This window comes from Sus scrofa, chromosome 13, assembly GCF_054392235.1.
Source record: "Sus scrofa isolate SSC_HxYL_T2T_F1_AM1 chromosome 13, Sscrofa_HxYL_maternal_Yorkshire_Landrace_v2.0, whole genome shotgun sequence".
In the NCBI taxonomy this organism is placed as follows: Eukaryota; Metazoa; Chordata; class Mammalia; order Artiodactyla; family Suidae; genus Sus; species Sus scrofa.
Genome location: NC_139395.1, coordinates 216,024,566 through 216,041,777, shown reverse-complemented (window position 1 = coordinate 216,041,777; position 17,212 = coordinate 216,024,566). Strand labels below are relative to the sequence as shown.

Here is a 17,212-nt window from a genome sequence, read left to right as displayed (position 1 = left end):
TTTTTTTGTTTTTATCTTTATGCCTTTTCTGGGGCCGCTTCCCGCGGCATATGGAGGTTCCCAGGCTAGGGGTCCAATCGGAGCTGTAGCCACCAGCCTACACCAGAGCCACAGCAACGCCAGGTCCGAGCCACCTCTGTGACCTATACCACAGCTCACGACAACGCCAGATCGTTAACCCACTGAGCAAGGCCAGGGACCAAACCCGCAACCTCATGATTCCTAGTCAGATTCGTTAACCACTGAGCCACGACAGGAACTCCTGGTGTCATTTATTTTTAAAGCAATATGTACATGATATAGAGAATTTTAAAACTATAGGAAACAAAATTTAAATAATCCATCACCCAAAGATAATTACTCTTAATAGTCTTGTATAACCCTTCTAAGGATGTATGTATTTAACAACCAAAACAATAAAAATCACACTGTAAATATAATTTTGCCTCATTTTTCAAATAACACTGTAAGCATTTAGCAACTATGTAATATTGTGTCATATGGAAGCACCACGACTTAGCAGATTCCCCATTATTGACTTTTAGGATGCTTCTAAGTTTTCATTCTTATAAATATTATTAAAACAGGAGTTCCCATCATGGCTCAGCGGTAACAAATTTGACTAGTATCCATGAGGACATGGGTTCGATCCCTGACCTCAGTGGGTTAAGGATCTGGCATTGCCATGAACTGTGGTGTAGATTGCAGACACGGCTCTGGCTATGACTCTGGTATAGGCCGGCAGCGGCAGCTCTGATTTGACCCCTAGCCTGGGAAACTCCATAAACCACCCGCAGTTGTGGCCCTAAAAAGAAAAAAATAAAAAGAACAGTAAATAGTAAAACAAATATCTGTCTATAAACATATTTGTCCTTATTTATGATAATATCCTTAGAAAATATTTATAAAAGCATAAGGGACATAAAATTTCTCTTTTTGGGGGGGGCCATACCCATGGCACATGGAAATTCCTGGGCTGGGGATTGAACCTGCACCCCAGTTGTGACCTGGACCACAGCTGTGGGAATGTAGGATGCTTAACTCACTTTGTCACATCAGAAAATAAATTTCTTGGAGTTCCCATCATGGCGCAGTGGTTAACGAATCCAACTAGGAACCATGAGGTTGCAGGTTCGGTCCCTGGCCTTGCTCAGTGGGTTAAGGATCCGGCGTTGCCGTGAGCTGTGGTGTAGGTTGCAGACGCGGCTCAGATCCCGCGTTGCTGTGGCTCTGGCATAAGTTGGTGGCTGCAGCTCCGATTAGACCCCTAGCCTGGGAACCTCCATATGCCATGGAAACAGCCCAAAAAATGGCAAAAAAGACAAAAAAAAAAAAAAAAGTCTCTTCTTTAACTAGACTTGACAAAGATAAAAGTATTTGGTCAAGGAATTCCCCAGGGTCCCTGGTACAGCAGGTTAAGGATCCAGCATTGTCACTGCAGCGGCTTGGGTTGCTATTGTGGCTCAGCCTCAATCCCTGACCCCAGGAACGTCCACCTGCCATGGGCGTGGCCAAAAAAATGACTTGGTCAAAGAACTAGAGAATTTCCTAAAACCTTCTGTGAACTTCCACACTACCTTGTGTGAGCCCAGTAACACATAGGTTGTGGCCCTATGTCCACAGACCACCCCACCACCACCGTGAGACTCACTGGTTTGTCCCCATCAGACTGTGAGCTCCAAGGAGGGAAAAGACCTCATCTATCTTACTCACCTCTTGTGTCTTAATCTGCCACGTCCAGCGCTGCAGGGCAACGTGAGATGCTCGAAGAGGGGACGCATGGCATAACAGAACACAGAAGACTCTTACATTTAGAAAAGTGGGGACCAGGTCGCACTCCGTTCTGCAGACCAAAGGCGCCCAGGCTTTAGCCCACATGACTTTTATTAGGGAAGGTGACGTAGGTTCATGAGCAAAGTCAGATGCAGGTAATGATAAAGCTATCTTAGTGGTCGTGCTTTTGCACGTGTGCCAAATTTGCTTACTGCATCGTTCAGCAGTTTCAATGGTCTCCAGTATCTGCCCCTTTATTTGTTACATAAGAACAGTCCTCATAAATTTTTTCTTTTTTTTTTTTTTTTTGCTATTTCTTGGGCCGCACCTGAGGCATATGGAGGTTCCCAAGCTAGGGGTCGAGTCAGAGCTGTAGCCGCCGGCCTACGCCAGAGCCACAGCAACGTGGGATCCGAGCCGCGTCTGCAACCTACACCACAGCTCACGGCAACGCCAGATCGTTAACCCACTGAGCAAGGGCAGGAACTGAACCCGCAACCTCATGGTTCCTAGTCGGATTTGTTAACCACTGCGCCACGACGGGAACTCCTTTTTTTTTTTTTTTTTTTTTTTTTCAGTCCTAGTAAATTTTGATTGCAGAGCGTTCATCTGGTTTCTGTGGATCAATCCAATTCTGCAGACCATGTCCACAGCAGGTCTCCAAGTTGAACAGCCACATTCAGGGGATGGGGTCTGTCTCCATCCTCCTGGGAACCTATTTTTCCAGCTTTTTTTTTTTTTTTTTTAATGGGATAGGGGCAACGGTCCCCTCTTCTGTAGCTGCTTCCTGCTGGCGAGGGGCGATGAGTCCTGATGGCTGGACATGGTATGTTCCTACTATAAGAGAAGAAAAATGAGATTAAACAGTGGCACGTGCGCCAAATTTGTTTACTACATCATTCAGCAGTTTCAATGGTCTCCGACATTAGTCCCTGAGGCACATAGTAGGTGCTCAATACACTTTTATTGAATGACCTGAGTGGTTGAACAAACAACCTGTCACCAAAGCAGAAGGGTGTATAGCAAAGAGTGGTCCAATGGGTAGTTTGGCAGGTTGGTCACTGTTGGCCAAGAGGCCAGGTGCAGGTGCAGGTGAAATCTGCAAGTATCATTCCTGGGGGACCAGCAGGATCCTGGGGTGACTCAGCAGCACTCTGGCTGCCCAGGCCCTTGGAGATCAGGAGAGGCCCAGGGCAGTGGCCTTCGCCCATGCAGCAGCCATGCTTTATCCCACAACAGCTCAGCTCACCCGCCCCCACTGCTCTGCCTGGTGGCCCCTCTGATTTCTGACCAGGTTCTTTTTGGGGACCCTGGGTGGAAATGCCATTCAAGGTCCATTGACCTGGGTGGGTGGGCAGGTACCTTAGGGGAGATTCAAAGAGACTCCAGGTCAGATTCAGGTGGGATCGGCTGGCAGTGACCAGCCCTCTGCTAGGTAAGTGGGTACCTAAGAGACATACAGACTAGACCACAGCCCCAGAGGGATGGAGTTCCCATTCTGACTCAGCGGAAATGAACCCAACTAGCATCCATGAAGATGCAGTTTCCATCCCAACCCCCATTCAGTGGGTTAAGGATCCAGAGTTGCTGAAAGCCGCAGCGTAGGTTGCAGACATGGCTCAGATCTGGCGTTGCTGTGGCCGCAGCTCTGATTCAACCCCTAGCCTGGGAAGTTCCATATGCCACAAGTGCAACCCTAAAAAAAGAAAAATAACCACCACCAACAACAAAATATCAGAGTCCCGGAAGGAAGCCAGCAGGGACTCAGGCATAAGACAGAGATAGAATCTGAAGGGCTGGGGCCAGGAGGGAGCAGGGGGCAGCTGAGCCCAGCCTAGGGGGGGGCTTCCAGGGGTTGGCCCCTGCTGTTCAGGAACACGTGACTTCAAAAGATTGCAGAGAGATATAAACCCACAATGCAGATAAGGAAATGGAATTTTTCTGGACTTATCAGCCCTCCCAGGCAAAATGTTGTGGGCAAAACACACAGGACAGATAGAAAGGGACAAGAGGAGGGGCTGGACCTGGGGCCTCCGGACTGGAGGAGGAGGTGATGGCGAGGTCAGGCAGGAAGCACTCTTTCTGCTAGGGCTGCAGGAGGACCCAGGGCAGGGCCAGCAGGCAGCTGCAGGATGAAAGCACAGCAGGCAGGAGAGAGAAGCGGGAGGAGAGATGTGAGCATGCAGGATGGCAAGGCACTGCGAATTCTCCAAGGCTGGACCTGGCCCCAGCTACCATCTGAGCAGAGCTGTCTGGTCCAACATTCCATCAGACCTCGTGGAAACCTTGGACAGCATCCTCAAAACTAACTGATAGGAGTTCCCATTGTGGCTCAGTGGTTTTCGAACCCAACTAGAATCCATAAGGATTCAGGTTCAATCCCTGGCCTTGCTCAGTGAGTTAAGGATCAGCGTTGCCATGAGTTGTGGTGTAAGCTGCAGACACAGCTGGGCTGCTGCATTGCTGTGGCTGTGGCCGGCAGCTGCAGCTCCGATTCAACCCCTGGCGCAGGAACTTCCGTATGCTGTGGGTGCAGCCGTATAAAGACTAAAGGGGGGGGGTTGAAAGAAAATAAAACTGAAACTTCCCTCTAGCCAAATTCATTAGGTTGTAAAAAATCCTCAAAGTGTTCAATTTCTGGTGAACCCCTCCACTTCCCAAGGACAAGTGTCAAGCTACAGGGGATCCTTTGTTTTCATAGGAAACCCAGTGGACCTCTAGTCCAGAGACCAGCAAGTGGAATTAATGTGGATGCTCCCTGGGAAGTTTTGTTCTTTGGGGAAGATCCTCTCGATGTCTAAGATTTACCTGTGCTGTGGAGACAGCCTCGTGAATACACAGGGGGCTGAGCTGAGTCAGTGTTCCCTGGACAGTGGGCTGAGTCAGTGTTCCCTGGCTTGACTTCAAATATCAAGATGGGAAGTCGGGGTTGGACTATGACATGGGCTAGTATGTGAGCGCACAACCACCCCAGAAGAACTCGTTTTGGGCAATAGAGCCTCCCAGGAGACAGAGCCAGGGAGTTCCAGAAAACAGCAAAATGCCCACTAAGAACCAAAAGACCCAGAGTTCCCAATGTGGCTCAGTGGTAATGAACCTGACTATTATCCATGAGGTCTTTGGTTTGATCCCTGGCCTTGCTCAGTGGGTTAAGGATCCGGCGTTGCCATAAGCTACGGTGTAGATTGCAGACATGATTTGGATCTGGCATTGCTGTAGCTGTGGCGTAGGCCGGCAGCTGCAGCTGTGATTCGACCCCTAGCCTGGGAACTTCCATATGCCAAGGGTGCAGCCCTAAAAAGACAAAAGAAAAAGAAAACCTGAAAGACTCAGCATGCTAATAATCACTTTGGACATATTCTTTTGGCCGAAGTGTGCAGTGGTTTGATATGGGTCTCAGTTCCCTCAGTTCCCAGACCAGGGATGGAACTGGGTTGCAGCAGTGAAAGCACCAAATACTAATCACTATACCACCAGGGAACTCCCTACCTTGAACTCTTTAAAACCCTGAAAAATAAATTGATTTTCAAGGAGTTCCCATCATGGCTTAGTGGAAACAAGTCTTACTAGCATCCATGAAGACAGGTTTGATCCCTGGCCTCACTCAGTGGGTTAAGGATCCAGCGTTGCTGTGAGCTGTGGTGTAGGCTGACAGCTACAGCTCCGATTCGACCCCTAGCCTGGGAACCTCCATATGCCATGGGTGCAGCCCTAAAAAGAAAAAAAAAAATTGATTTTCAGACCACAGAGAAAACTGAACAAACTTAATGCTTTCTTCCAGATCAAAGCTAAGGCAAATACAAACCACGCTCATCCAGACTTCACCCAGGAGCCTGCAGAAATGCCAGGAAGTTCACTTGGGCCTCTTCTGCTGAGGGCCAAAACCCACAGGAGACGGTGTCTTCAGAAGTTATGTTTGTGAAAGATCACACTCCAGTAACTCTGTGACTGATATTCAATTGTCCTGCCCACCCCTGTGTTTGCTCAGGTCAGCTCTGAAGAAAAATGCACGTGTGTTTATATTTAGGAAATTTCGGCATTTAGGAATGTTGATGCTTAAAGCACTTCCAGTGGTTTTCTAGATTTTAGCAAAATAAAAATCATTTCTTCTCAAGCTACCATTCCACATACCCTATGACCCAGTGACCACTCCTAGATATCTACACAGCCAAAATGTACATGTGTGGCCACAAAAGGCATCTATGAAGAAATGTTCACAGCTGCGTGATTCATAATAGCCTCCAAACTGGAAGCGATCCAACTGTCTGGCAGCAATAGAATGGATCGGAGTTCCCGCTGTGGTGCAGTGGGTTAAGGATCCCGTGTTGCTACAGCTGTAGCACAGGTGGCAGCTGTGGCTCAGATTCAATACCTGGCCCAGAAAACTGCATTGTTCAACAACATAATCTTGGCGTTTAAAGTAACTTAAGAGACTCGCCGAAATATCTAGCCTAGTGATGACCTGGAGCTCAGCCTCTGGTCTCCCCTTCATGTCTTACTTTGGAATTGAAGTCATCCTCTTAAAAGTACACCTGGGACCTCTTTACCTTTATGTGATGGATGGCTCAGAGGTCACTGCAAGTGTGCAGAAGACAGGAACTTGATAAGCCCAGGGGAGTCACAAACTAATAAGAGGACCAAAGAAGAAACCAAAGGATTTCTTTCTTTCCTCGCTCTTTTTTTTCTTTTCTTGCCTGCTTACCCACAGCATGCAGAAGTTACTGGACCAGGGATCAAATCCACACCACAGCAATGACAATGCCAGATCCTTAATCTGCTGCAACACCAGGGAACTCCCAAAGGACTTTTTCTTTTTCCTTTTTTTTTTTTAAGAGCTGTACCTGCAGCATATGGAAGTTCCCAGGCTACGGGTGGAATCAGAGCTACAGCTAGGGGCCTACCCCACAGCCACAGCAACACAGGATCCAAGCTGCATCTTCGACCTCACCACAGCTCATGGCAACGGCAGATCCACAACCCACTGAGTGAGTCCAGGGATCCAACTGCATCCTCACGGATACTAGTCGGGTTTGTAGCCTGCTGAGCCACAACAGGATCTCCCAAAGGATTTCTTTAGAACCTTTTTCTTTATGCTGCTTTTTATTTTATTTGTCTTTTTGTCTTTTTAGGGCCACACCTGCGGCATATGGAGGTTCCCAGGCTAGGGGTCGAATCGGAACTACAGCTGCCAGCCTGCTCTACAGCCACAACAATGCCAGATCCGAGCTGCATCTGCAATCTACACCACAGCTCACCCAATGAGCGAGGCCAGGGATCAAACCCACATCCTCATGGATACTAGTTGGAATCTTTTCCTCTGCACCACAATGGGAACTCCTGTTTAACTTTTTAACGAAACGGCCAAAGTATTTATTTTCCAAACTGTTAGCTATTTTAGATTCCCACCAGTGATGTATGAAGATTCCAGTCCCTGGCATTTTTCTCCACATCCTGGAAGTTTCTTCACATCCCTGGCAACACTTGTCTTTTGTCTTTTTAGAGCTGCAGCAGCGGCATATGGAGGTTCCCAGGCTAGGGACTGAGTTGGAGCTACAGCTGCTGGCCTATACCTCAGCCAGAGCACTGCAGGCTCTGAGCCATGGCAATGCTGGATCCTTAACATGCTGATTGAGGCCAGGGTTTAAACCTGCATCCTCGTAGATATGGTCAGGTTCAGTAACCGCTGAGCCACGATGGGTACTCCAACACTTGTCTTTTAAAAATGGTAATCATTGGGAATTTCCACTGTGGCTCAGTGGTAATGAACCCAACTAGGGAACATCCATATGCTGCAGGTGCAGCCTTAAAAGAAAAAAAAAAAAAAAAAGGTAATCATTTTATGGCCAACTGCAAAATGCCTACGAATAACAAATGCGTGAGAGGAGATAGAGAAAAGGGAGCCTCTTACTCTGTTGGTGGGGATATAAATTGGTGCAGCCACTATGGAGAAGAGTATGGAGGTTCCTTAAAAAACTAAAAACTATAATTCAAAATTTACGTGCACCCCTATGTTCACAGCAGCGCTATTCACAAAAGCCTAGGCATGAAAGCAACCTGGATGTCTATCAATTGATGAATGGATAAAGAAGATGTGGTGCATATATACAATGGAATATTACTCAGCCATAGAAAAGAATGAAATAATACCATTTGCACCAACATGAATAGACCTAAAGATTATCATACTAAGTGAAATAAGCCAGATAAAAATAAATATCCTAGGATATCACTTATGTGTGGAACCTTAAAAAGTGATACAAATAAATTTATTTACAAAACAGAAACAGACTCACAGACATAGGAAAGCAAATTTTGGTCACCAAACGGGCAGGTGGTGAAGAAAGAAAAACTAGGAGTTTGGGATTAACAGATAACCACTATATATAAAATAGATAAATAGCAAGATCCTACTGTATATAGCACAGGGAACTATATGTAATATCCTGTGATAACCTATAATGGAAAAGAGTAAATATGCATTAAATCACTTTGCTATATACCTGAAACTAACACAATATTGTAAATCAACATAGTTCAATTTTTAAAAATTTGTAAGGATTCTAATAAGTGCATGACAGTATCTCATTGTGGTTCTAATTTGCATTTCTGTGATGACTAATAACTTTTGAGCATCTTTTTGAAATGTCTGAAACTATAAAATACAATCTGCTTGTAAAGATTACCGTGTAATGGTATAATGAAATATTAAAATAATACTGTAGTTTAGGAGTTCCTGTTGTGGTGCAGCAGACTAGTAACCATGACGATGCAGATTCGATCCTTGGCCTTGCCAAGGGTGGGTGGGGTTCTGGTGTTGCCATCAACTGTCATGTAGGTTGCAGACACGGCTCAGATCTTGTGTGGCTGTGGTGTAGACCGACAGCTGTAGCTCTGGTCCAACCCCTAGCCTGGGAACTTCCATATGCCATGGGTGAGGGCCTAAAAAGTAAAATGGTAATAGTAATACTGTATTTTAGATTTGCCCAACAACCTTTGAGGCAGTCAAGTTATTTTTGTTAACATCCATCATTTTCGTGATTCTCATAAAACATTACCTATTTATGCCTTAGTCTTTCACCAGCAGTTCTACAAAAATGAATCATGCAGCCATGACCCTGCAGGAAAGTAGAAAATTATCCCTCTGATACTTGTCTGTAGGGCAGTTTTTCTCTTATTTAGATATGTCATCTTCCTATCACAGAAACAAAAAGGTGATAAAAATAAACTGCTCAAACAAACAAAAAACCACTGAGTTCAGTCCCTTTTTTATGGTCCAAAATAAAATAATGGAAAAATCTCAGTAGCTTCTCTATAATTCACAGGGCAGGGATGTGCTACAGAAAGACATGAGCAGTGACATGGCCAGTGGTCCAGGCAAGCAATTCCTGGTAAGGGAAGCTGCTCCGTCACAGGTGCTGGAAAGAGGGCATTTTGTGAGATGTGGGTTCTGTTTTCAGAGTTGACTTTCTTTTTTTTTTTTTTTTTTTTGGATCTTTTTGCCTTTTCTAGGGCTGCTCCCGTGGCACATGGAGGTTCCTAGGCTAGGGGTCTAATCAGAGCTGTAGCTGCTGGCCTACGCCACAGCCACAGCAACGCCAGATCCTTAACCCACTGAGCAAGGCCACGGATCGAACCCACAACCTCATGGTTCCTAGTCGGATTTGTTAACCACTGAGCCACAACGGGAACTCCCAGAGGTGACTTTCTGTCATTGGATTTTCTCTGTATGGAAAGGGATGCAATGAGTTCAAGAGTTTTCTTGAAACCTGAAGAAGTTCCTGAAAATTTCTTGGAACCTGCAGAAAAGCGTCCTCAGATTTCCTTCTCCAGAATCTTAAGGGATTGTGGCTGTCTCAGGTCTCCTCTCATTTCCATTTCACATCCCGTGCCCATGGAAGTAAACTCTTAAATCCCGTTATAGAATCCCAACTCAGGAAGAAGGACGATTCCAGAGACGATGGACACCCACGGGGGTTCTTAAATTATCTTCTGGCTGGAGGAAGTCGGACACATGCAGGTGGATGCATAAACAAGTGTGTTTGTGTTTCCATTCCTATACCAACACGCAGTGGACGTGGGCCCGTGTATCCACTGAGAGCCATACGTAGGAACGGGCAAACCAGTGTCATTCCTCATAGCCTCAAACTGCAAACGAAGCCGGTACTCATCAATGGAAGGGATGAAGGAATGGTGGTTTGTTCACACAAGGGCCGTTTATTCAGCAAGGAGAACGGCGCATCCACAACTGCACGCGTGGAATAAATGAAGCTCACAATGACAGGAGAGACGCCAGACACAAAAGAGCACGTGTGGGAGTCCACTGAGATCAAGTGCAAAACCAGGCAAATGGAATCTACAGTGTTGGAGGTGGTGGCGACCAGAAGGGAGCATAAGGGTGATGCTGGGTTGTGTTGTGTTTGATCTGGTTGCTGTTCTCATGAGCACATTAATATACGGGAGCTCCTGCTGTGGTGCAGCGGGAGCTCTGGGACGCATAATCCATCCCTGTCCGGGCACAGTGGGTTAAGGATCCAGCTTTGCCTCGGCTTCAGCTTAGGTTGAGACTGTGGCTTGGATCCGATCCCTGGCCGGGGAGCTCCGTATGCTGAGGGGCAGGCAAAAAAAGAGGCAAGTAAAAGCCCATTAACATATCAAAAACATACCAAGCTTACGATATATGTAGTTCTACAGGTGTATTAATTTCAATAAAAAATTTCCATTAAGGGAGTTCCCGTCGTGGCGCAGTGGTTAACGAATCCGACTAGGAACCATGAGGTTTCGGGTTCGGTCCCTGCCCTTGCTCAGTGGGTTGGCGATGCAGCGTTGCCGTGAGCTGTGGTGTAGGTTGCAGACGAGGCTCAGATCCTGCGTTGCTGTGGCTCTGGCATAGGCCGGTGGCTACAGCTCCGATTGGACCCCTAGCCTGGGAACCTCCATATGCCGCGGGAGCGGCCCAAGAAATAGCAACAACAACAACAACAACAAAAAGACAAAAGACAAAAAAAAAAAAAATTTCCATTAAGGAGTTCCCCTTGGGAGTTCCCTTCATGGCTCAGTGGTTATCGCATCTGACTAGGAACTGTGAGGTTGCAGGTTCGATCCCTGGCCTTGCTCAGTGGGTTAAGGATCCAGCATTGCCGTGAGCTGTGGTGTAGGTGGCAGACGCAGCTTGGATCCCACATTGCTGTGGCTGTGGTGTAGACCGGCAGCTACAGCTCTGATTCAACCCCTAGCCTGGGAACCTCCATATGCCACAGGTGCGCCCCTACAAAAGGCAAAAAAAAAAAAAAAAAAAAGCCGCAAAAGAGTTCCCCTTGTGGCTCAGCAGAAAAAAACCAACTAGGACCAGGGTTCCATCTCTGTCCTTGCTCTGTGGGTTAAGGATCTGCCATTGCCTTGAGCTGCAGTGTAGATTGCAGACTTAGCTTAGATCCCAGGTTGCTGTGGCTTAGTCTTGCAGCTGCAGCTCCGATTCGACTCCTGGCCTGGGAACTTCCATAAGCCTCATTAAAAAAATTGGCCTAGGAGTTCTCTGGTAGTTCAGAAAATAAAGGCTTGGGTCACTGCTGGGGTGCAGTTTTGATCCGTGGTACAGGAATTTCCGAATACTGTGGAAGAAACCAAAAAAAAAAAAAGGAAAGAAAGAAAAGAAAAGAAAAAATAGCCTAGAGGGAAGAAAGGGTGATTTTATTTTCTTAATGGTAAACTTACAGGCGGTCTGGTGGTTAGCGAACCCGACTAACGTCCAGGAGGTTGCAAGTAGGATCCCTGGCCTAGCTCAGTGGATTAAGGATCTGGCGTTGCCGTGAGCTGTGGTGTAGCTTGCAGATGCGGCTCGGATCCTGAGTTGCTATGGCTGTGGTGTAGGCTGGCGACAACAGCTCCCATTCGACCCCTAGCCTAGGAACCTCCATGTGCCGCGAGTGTGGCCCTAAAAAGACAAAAAAAAAAAGTAGACCTCTGGAATATAATGAGAAATGATAATCTTTTCTATAACTTCAGAGAGCAGTTTTATGCCTTTAAAATCTACCTAAAATAAAGTCTCCAATTCCTTTGTATGAAGCCCACTAGAACCTACTACCAAATCTCAAGAAGTATATCCCATGGGCGTATGGGTTTTGGGTGGTGCATATTTTATTTCTTTGCAGCCTTCTTTTTTTTTAATAATGATTTTTATTTTTTCCATTATAGCTGATTTACAGTGTTCTGTCAATTTTCTACTGCACAGCGAGGTGACCCAGTCACACGTACATATATACATTATTTTTCTCACATTATCATGCTCCATCACAAGTGAGCTGATATAGTTCCCAGTGCTATACAGCAGGATCCCATTGCTAATCTAGTCCAAAGGCAATAGTTTGCATCTATTGACCCCAAATTCCCAGTCCCTCCCAGTCCCTTCCCCTCCCTGTTGGCAACCACAAGTCTCTTCTCCGTATCCATGATTTTCTTTTCTGTGGAAAGGTTCATTTGTGCCACATATTAGATTCCAGATATAAATGAAATCATATGGTATTTAAATAGTCTTTCTCTTTCTGACTTACTTCACTTAGTATGAGAGTCTCTAGTTCCGTCCATGTTGCTGCTATTTCTTCGCAGCCTTTTTGATAATGAATGTTCTGTTCCCCCTGCGTGAGATGATGCTCCTGAAAGCACAGTGAGTCATGCAGCATGAGTCAGGACCTGCAAGGTCCTACTGACTCATCCGGGGGCGGGGGGAGCCGCTGGGGGAACACAGTGTTTCTAGCCTGGCCAACTGCAGAGATTTGCAAAACAAGGTTTTGCTTGTTTCTTGTTTCAGAACGATTTTTTCCTCTGAGCCCAGGTAACTAGATTGTATAGAATTGAGGATGGTGTAATCAAGGCCAGGGGGTCTGCACACAGCCCAGGGGAGGGTGCTAGGGGGTCCATGGACAGCCCGGATGTCCATCAGCTGATGAACAGGTAAATAAATGGGATCTATCCACACAATCAAATGTTGTTTGGCCATTGAAAAAGAACCAAGTACTGACATATACTGCAGCAAAAGAACCTTGTAAACACGATAAATGAACGAAGCTGTATGGTTCCATTTATGTCAAATATCCAGCTGTTCCATAATGTCAAACATCCAGCTATGGCTCAATGGGATCAGCAGCATCTCTGGAGCATTGGGTCAGTGGTTTGATACCCTGGCCTGGCCCAGTGGGTTAAGTAGCCAGTGTTGCCACAGCTGCAGCTTAAGTTGCAACTGTGGCTCAGATCTGATCCCTAGCCTGGGCACTACATAGGTGCTGGGTCAGACAAAGAAGAAAAAAAAAATATATATATATATATATATATATTCCTTATTTCCAGAATAAGGAAATCCAGAGAGCCAGAAAGTAGGTTAGTAGTTGGAAGACTTGGGGGGAAATGGGAAAGAAGGAAAATGGGTTTATTTTCGGGATAATAAAATTATTCTGGAAAGAGATCATGGACATAGTTGTGAAAATGTGAATATACTAAAATCAAAATTGTATATGCCAAAAGGGTAATTAAAAAAGTTTTTGGGAGTTCCCGTCGTGGCGCAGTGGTTAACGAATCCGACTAGGAACCATGAGGTTGCGGGTTCGATCCCTGGCCTTGCTCAGTGGGTTAACGATCCGACGTTGCCGTGAGCTGTGGTGTAGGTTGCAGACGCGGCTCGGATCCCGCGTTGCTGTGGCTCTGGCGTAGGCCGGTGGCTACAGCTCCGATTCAACCCCTAGCCTGGGAACCTCCATATGCCGAGGGAGCGGCCCAAGAAATAGCAACATCAACAACAACAACAACAACAAAAAAAAAAATTTTGGAGTTCCTGTCGTGGCGCAGTGGTTAACGAATCCAACTAAGAACATGAGGTTGCGGGTTCAATCCCTGGCCTCGCTCAGTGGGTTAAGGATCTGGTGTTGCCGTGAGCTGTGGTATAGGTTGCAGACACGGCTCGGATCTGGCGTTGCTGTGGCTCTGGCATGGGCCGGCGGCTACAGCTCCAATTCGATCCTTAGCCTGGGAATCTCCATATGCTGCAGGAGCGGCCCTAGAAAAGGCAAAAAAAAAAAAAAAAAAAAAAAAAATTTTTTTTTTTAATTGAGGTATAGTTGATTTCATTGTTGTGTTAGTTTTTGCTGTACAACAAAGCGATTCAGTTATACATACATACATGTTTGGTTTTCTGTTTGTTTGTTTGTTTTTTGTCTTTTGAGGGCTGCACCTACGGCGTATGGAGGTTCCCAGGCTAGGGGTCCAATCAGAGCTGTAGCTGCTGGCCTACACCACAGCCACAGCAATGCCACATCCGAGCCGCGTCTGCCACCTACACTACAGCTCGCGGCAATGCTAGATCCTTAACCCACTGAGTGAGGCCAGGGATTGAACCTGCGTCCTCATGGTTCCTAGTCGGATTCATTTCATTTCTATTGTGCCACGACGGGAACTCCCATGTTTTGTTTTGTTTTGTTTTGTTTGGACCTGCCAAAACCACATATAAGTTCCTGGGGTAGGGATCAAACCTGTGCCATAGCAGTGACCTGAGCCACACTAGGGACAATGCCGGATCCTTTACCTGCTGAACCACCAGGGAATGCCTACATTCTTTTTTTATTTTTATTTTTAAATATTAATTAATTAATTTATTTATTTATTTTTGTTTGTTTTTTTGCTATTTCTTGGGCTGCTCCCGCAGCATATGGAGGTTCCCAGGCTAGGGGTTGAATCGGAGCTGTAGCCACTGGCCTACACCAGAGCCACAGCAACGCGGGATCCGAGCCGCGTCTGCAACCTACACCACAGCTCACGGTAACGCCGGATCGTTAACCCAGTGAGCAAGGGCAGGGACCGAACCCGCAACCTCCTGGTTCCTAGTCGGATTCGTTAACCACTGCGCCACGACGGGAACTCCCTAATTTATTTATTTTTAGCTGCACTCACAGCACGTGGAAGTTTCCAGGGACAGAACCTGAGCCAGAGCAGCGACCCTGGCCACTGCCATGAAAACTCCGGATTCTTAACCCACTGAGCCACTCAGGACCTTCCTATATTCTGTGGGGTTTTTTTTTCCCCTTTCTTGCAAATATTGTTTTTATTTTTTTTTTATTTATTTTTTTGTCTTTTTTTTTTTTTTTTTTTTTTTTTTGCTATTTCTTGGGCCGCTCTCGCGGCATATGGAGGTTCCCAGGCTAGGGGTCCAATCGGAGCTGTAGCCACCGGCCTACACCAGAGCCACAGCAACGCGGGATCCGAGCCGCGTCTGCAACCTACACCACAGCTCACGGCAACGCTGGATGATTAACCCACTGAGCAAGGGCAGGGACCGAACCCGCAACCTCATGGTTCCCAGTTGGATTCGTTAACCACTGAGCCACAAAGGGAACTCCTTATTTTTTATTTTTTATATTTTTATTTATTTTTCTCCACTGTACAGCGTGGGAACCAAGTTACACATACATGTATACATAATTTTTCCTCCCTATTCTTTTTTAAAATACTTTTTCCATTACAGTTTATCTTAGGATATTGACTATAGTTCCCTGTGTTGTATACAGTAGGACCTTGTTGTTTACAAAATGGTGAATTTTATAGTTAAGTGAGTTATTACTCGATAAAAACAATTTCTGCCCAAGAAACTGGATTGCACATATAGGCAAGGCAAGCACATACAAGCTGCAACAGCAAGGCCAAAACCTTTGTTCATCACAAGCTCATCTTTAGCCACATCAACAAGGTGAAAAGCTCTGAGGAGAAGGCAGCAAAACATAGCTGACATTATCAAGAAAAATAATCAAGGGGTTCCTGTTGTGGCTCAGCAGGTGAAGAACCTGACTCAGTGTCCGTGAAGATGTGGGTTTGATCCCTGGCCTCGATCAACGGGTTAAGAATCCAGCATTGCCGTGATCTGTGGTGTATGTCGCAGATGTGGCTCGGATTTGGTGTTGCTATGCCTGTGGTATAGGCCAGCTGCAGCTCCAGTGTGACCCCTAGCCCGAGAAATTCCATATGCTGCAGGCGTGGCCGTAAAAAGATAAAAATAAATTAATTAAATACTAAATAAACAAGTAAACCATGTCAGAGATGTCAGCCTGAAGCATAAATTACTTATTCAAGATATGTTTTAGGAGTTCCCTTGTGGCTCAGCAGATTAAGGACCTGGTGTTGCCACAGCTATGGCTCTGGTTACAGATGTGGCACGGGACCATGGCTAAGTGTAACCATTGCTGGAGTGGCTGCTTTGATTTGAATTTTTTTTTTGCCATGCCTATGGCATGTGGAAGTTCCAGCCAGGAATTGAACGCACACGACCTCAATAACCAGAGCTACTGCAGTAACAATGCTAGATGCTTATCCTACTGAGGCACCAGAGCAATCCTGATTTGAACTTTTAGCATTTCAGAGAAAAGGCAGAGAGATGGCACCCCACATATATATGCCATTTACATGCTGTATCATTCTTATGCAACGTATTGCAAGAAATAAATTGAAGGGGAAATGCAGATTTCAGAAAATACCATCAAAGAGTTTTGTTTTTCTTTTTGTAGATGAATAGTAATGGAGAGGATATGCAATAGGGAAGGGTGGAGACTGGAGAACCGAAAAGTGTAAGGTTGTTCAATGGGGACAGCCATGACTCAGCTCCAACTGAGTTGCCAGAGAGCAGATTTTTTAAAAGAAATTCCCTAATTAAGCCAACGTGAAAGGATGATTTCTTGAAGAGAAATCATCTCTCCCTCTGCTCTTTGTTTTGCTGTAGGATGAAAATAGCCAGTGGTAGCCTCATGACTCCAGAAAGTTTAGACAATGTAACTTTATAAAAATAAGACCTTTCAAATAGCTTTTCTTTTTTCCCTTTCTTTCTTTCTTTCTTTTTTTTTTTTTTTTTTTTTTTTTTTTGCCGGTGTCTTCGGCATGTGGAAGTTCCCAGGACAAAAATTAAATCTGCACCACAGCAGCGACCAAAGCCACTGCACTGACAATGCTGGATCCTTAACCTGCTGTTCCACAAGGGAACTCCTCAAAAAGGAAAGTTTTGCAAGCATTTGTCATCATATGAAGAGTGACCCCAATGGTATTTTGAAACAAATAGAAGTTAGCTAGCTATCTTTCAGCAAAGCACTTAAGAATATCAAACTAAAAAGTTTTTTACATTTTTCTGATCTTTTTGGGGGCTAAGTGATTGTTAGAAATATGCCAGTTAGCAAATATTTTAACAAGATAAACACACACACAAATGAATGGTTTCTTCGATGCAAAGATGATATTCTTAAAAACAAGTGAAAAAGTAACTCAGGTATGATGAAGAGCCTTGTGAAAATGGATGTTTGGAATTATTTCTACCATTAGGTGGTTTTTCTTCTGAAATTGATGTGTTAAAAAAAAACACACCACCAAATCTGTATACCTTCAAACAAAAAACGAAAGCACTTTAAATGTTTTATAAATC

The 17,212-nt window shown here is 45.5% G+C and overlaps 1 protein-coding gene and 1 long non-coding RNA gene across 9 annotated transcripts in view; one reads left to right on the top strand and one right to left on the bottom strand.

Moving 5' to 3' along the window:
• PIGP (phosphatidylinositol glycan anchor biosynthesis class P) overlaps window positions 1-9,018 on the top strand; it is a 32,676-nt gene extending 23,658 nt beyond the window's left edge. For 3 of the 8 annotated variants that reach the window (XR_014822230.1, XR_014822234.1, XR_014822236.1), the window contains exons 5-6: window positions 5,555-7,171; window positions 7,255-8,450. Coding sequence is in view for 2 of the 8 variants with exons in the window: in XM_084986564.1 (XP_084842690.1) it covers window positions 5,555-5,565 (11 nt within the window). In the remaining 6 variants the exon portion in view is untranslated. Of the gene's footprint in view, window positions 1-5,554; window positions 8,451-8,680 lie in introns of those variants that run through there. The other 5 variants (XM_084986564.1, XM_084986565.1, XR_014822233.1 and 2 more) reach the window with 4 other exon arrangements.
• Window positions 1-17,212, bottom strand: part of LOC146397887 (uncharacterized) — a 419,652-nt gene that overhangs the window by 273,322 nt on the left and 129,118 nt on the right. The window lies entirely within an intron of this gene.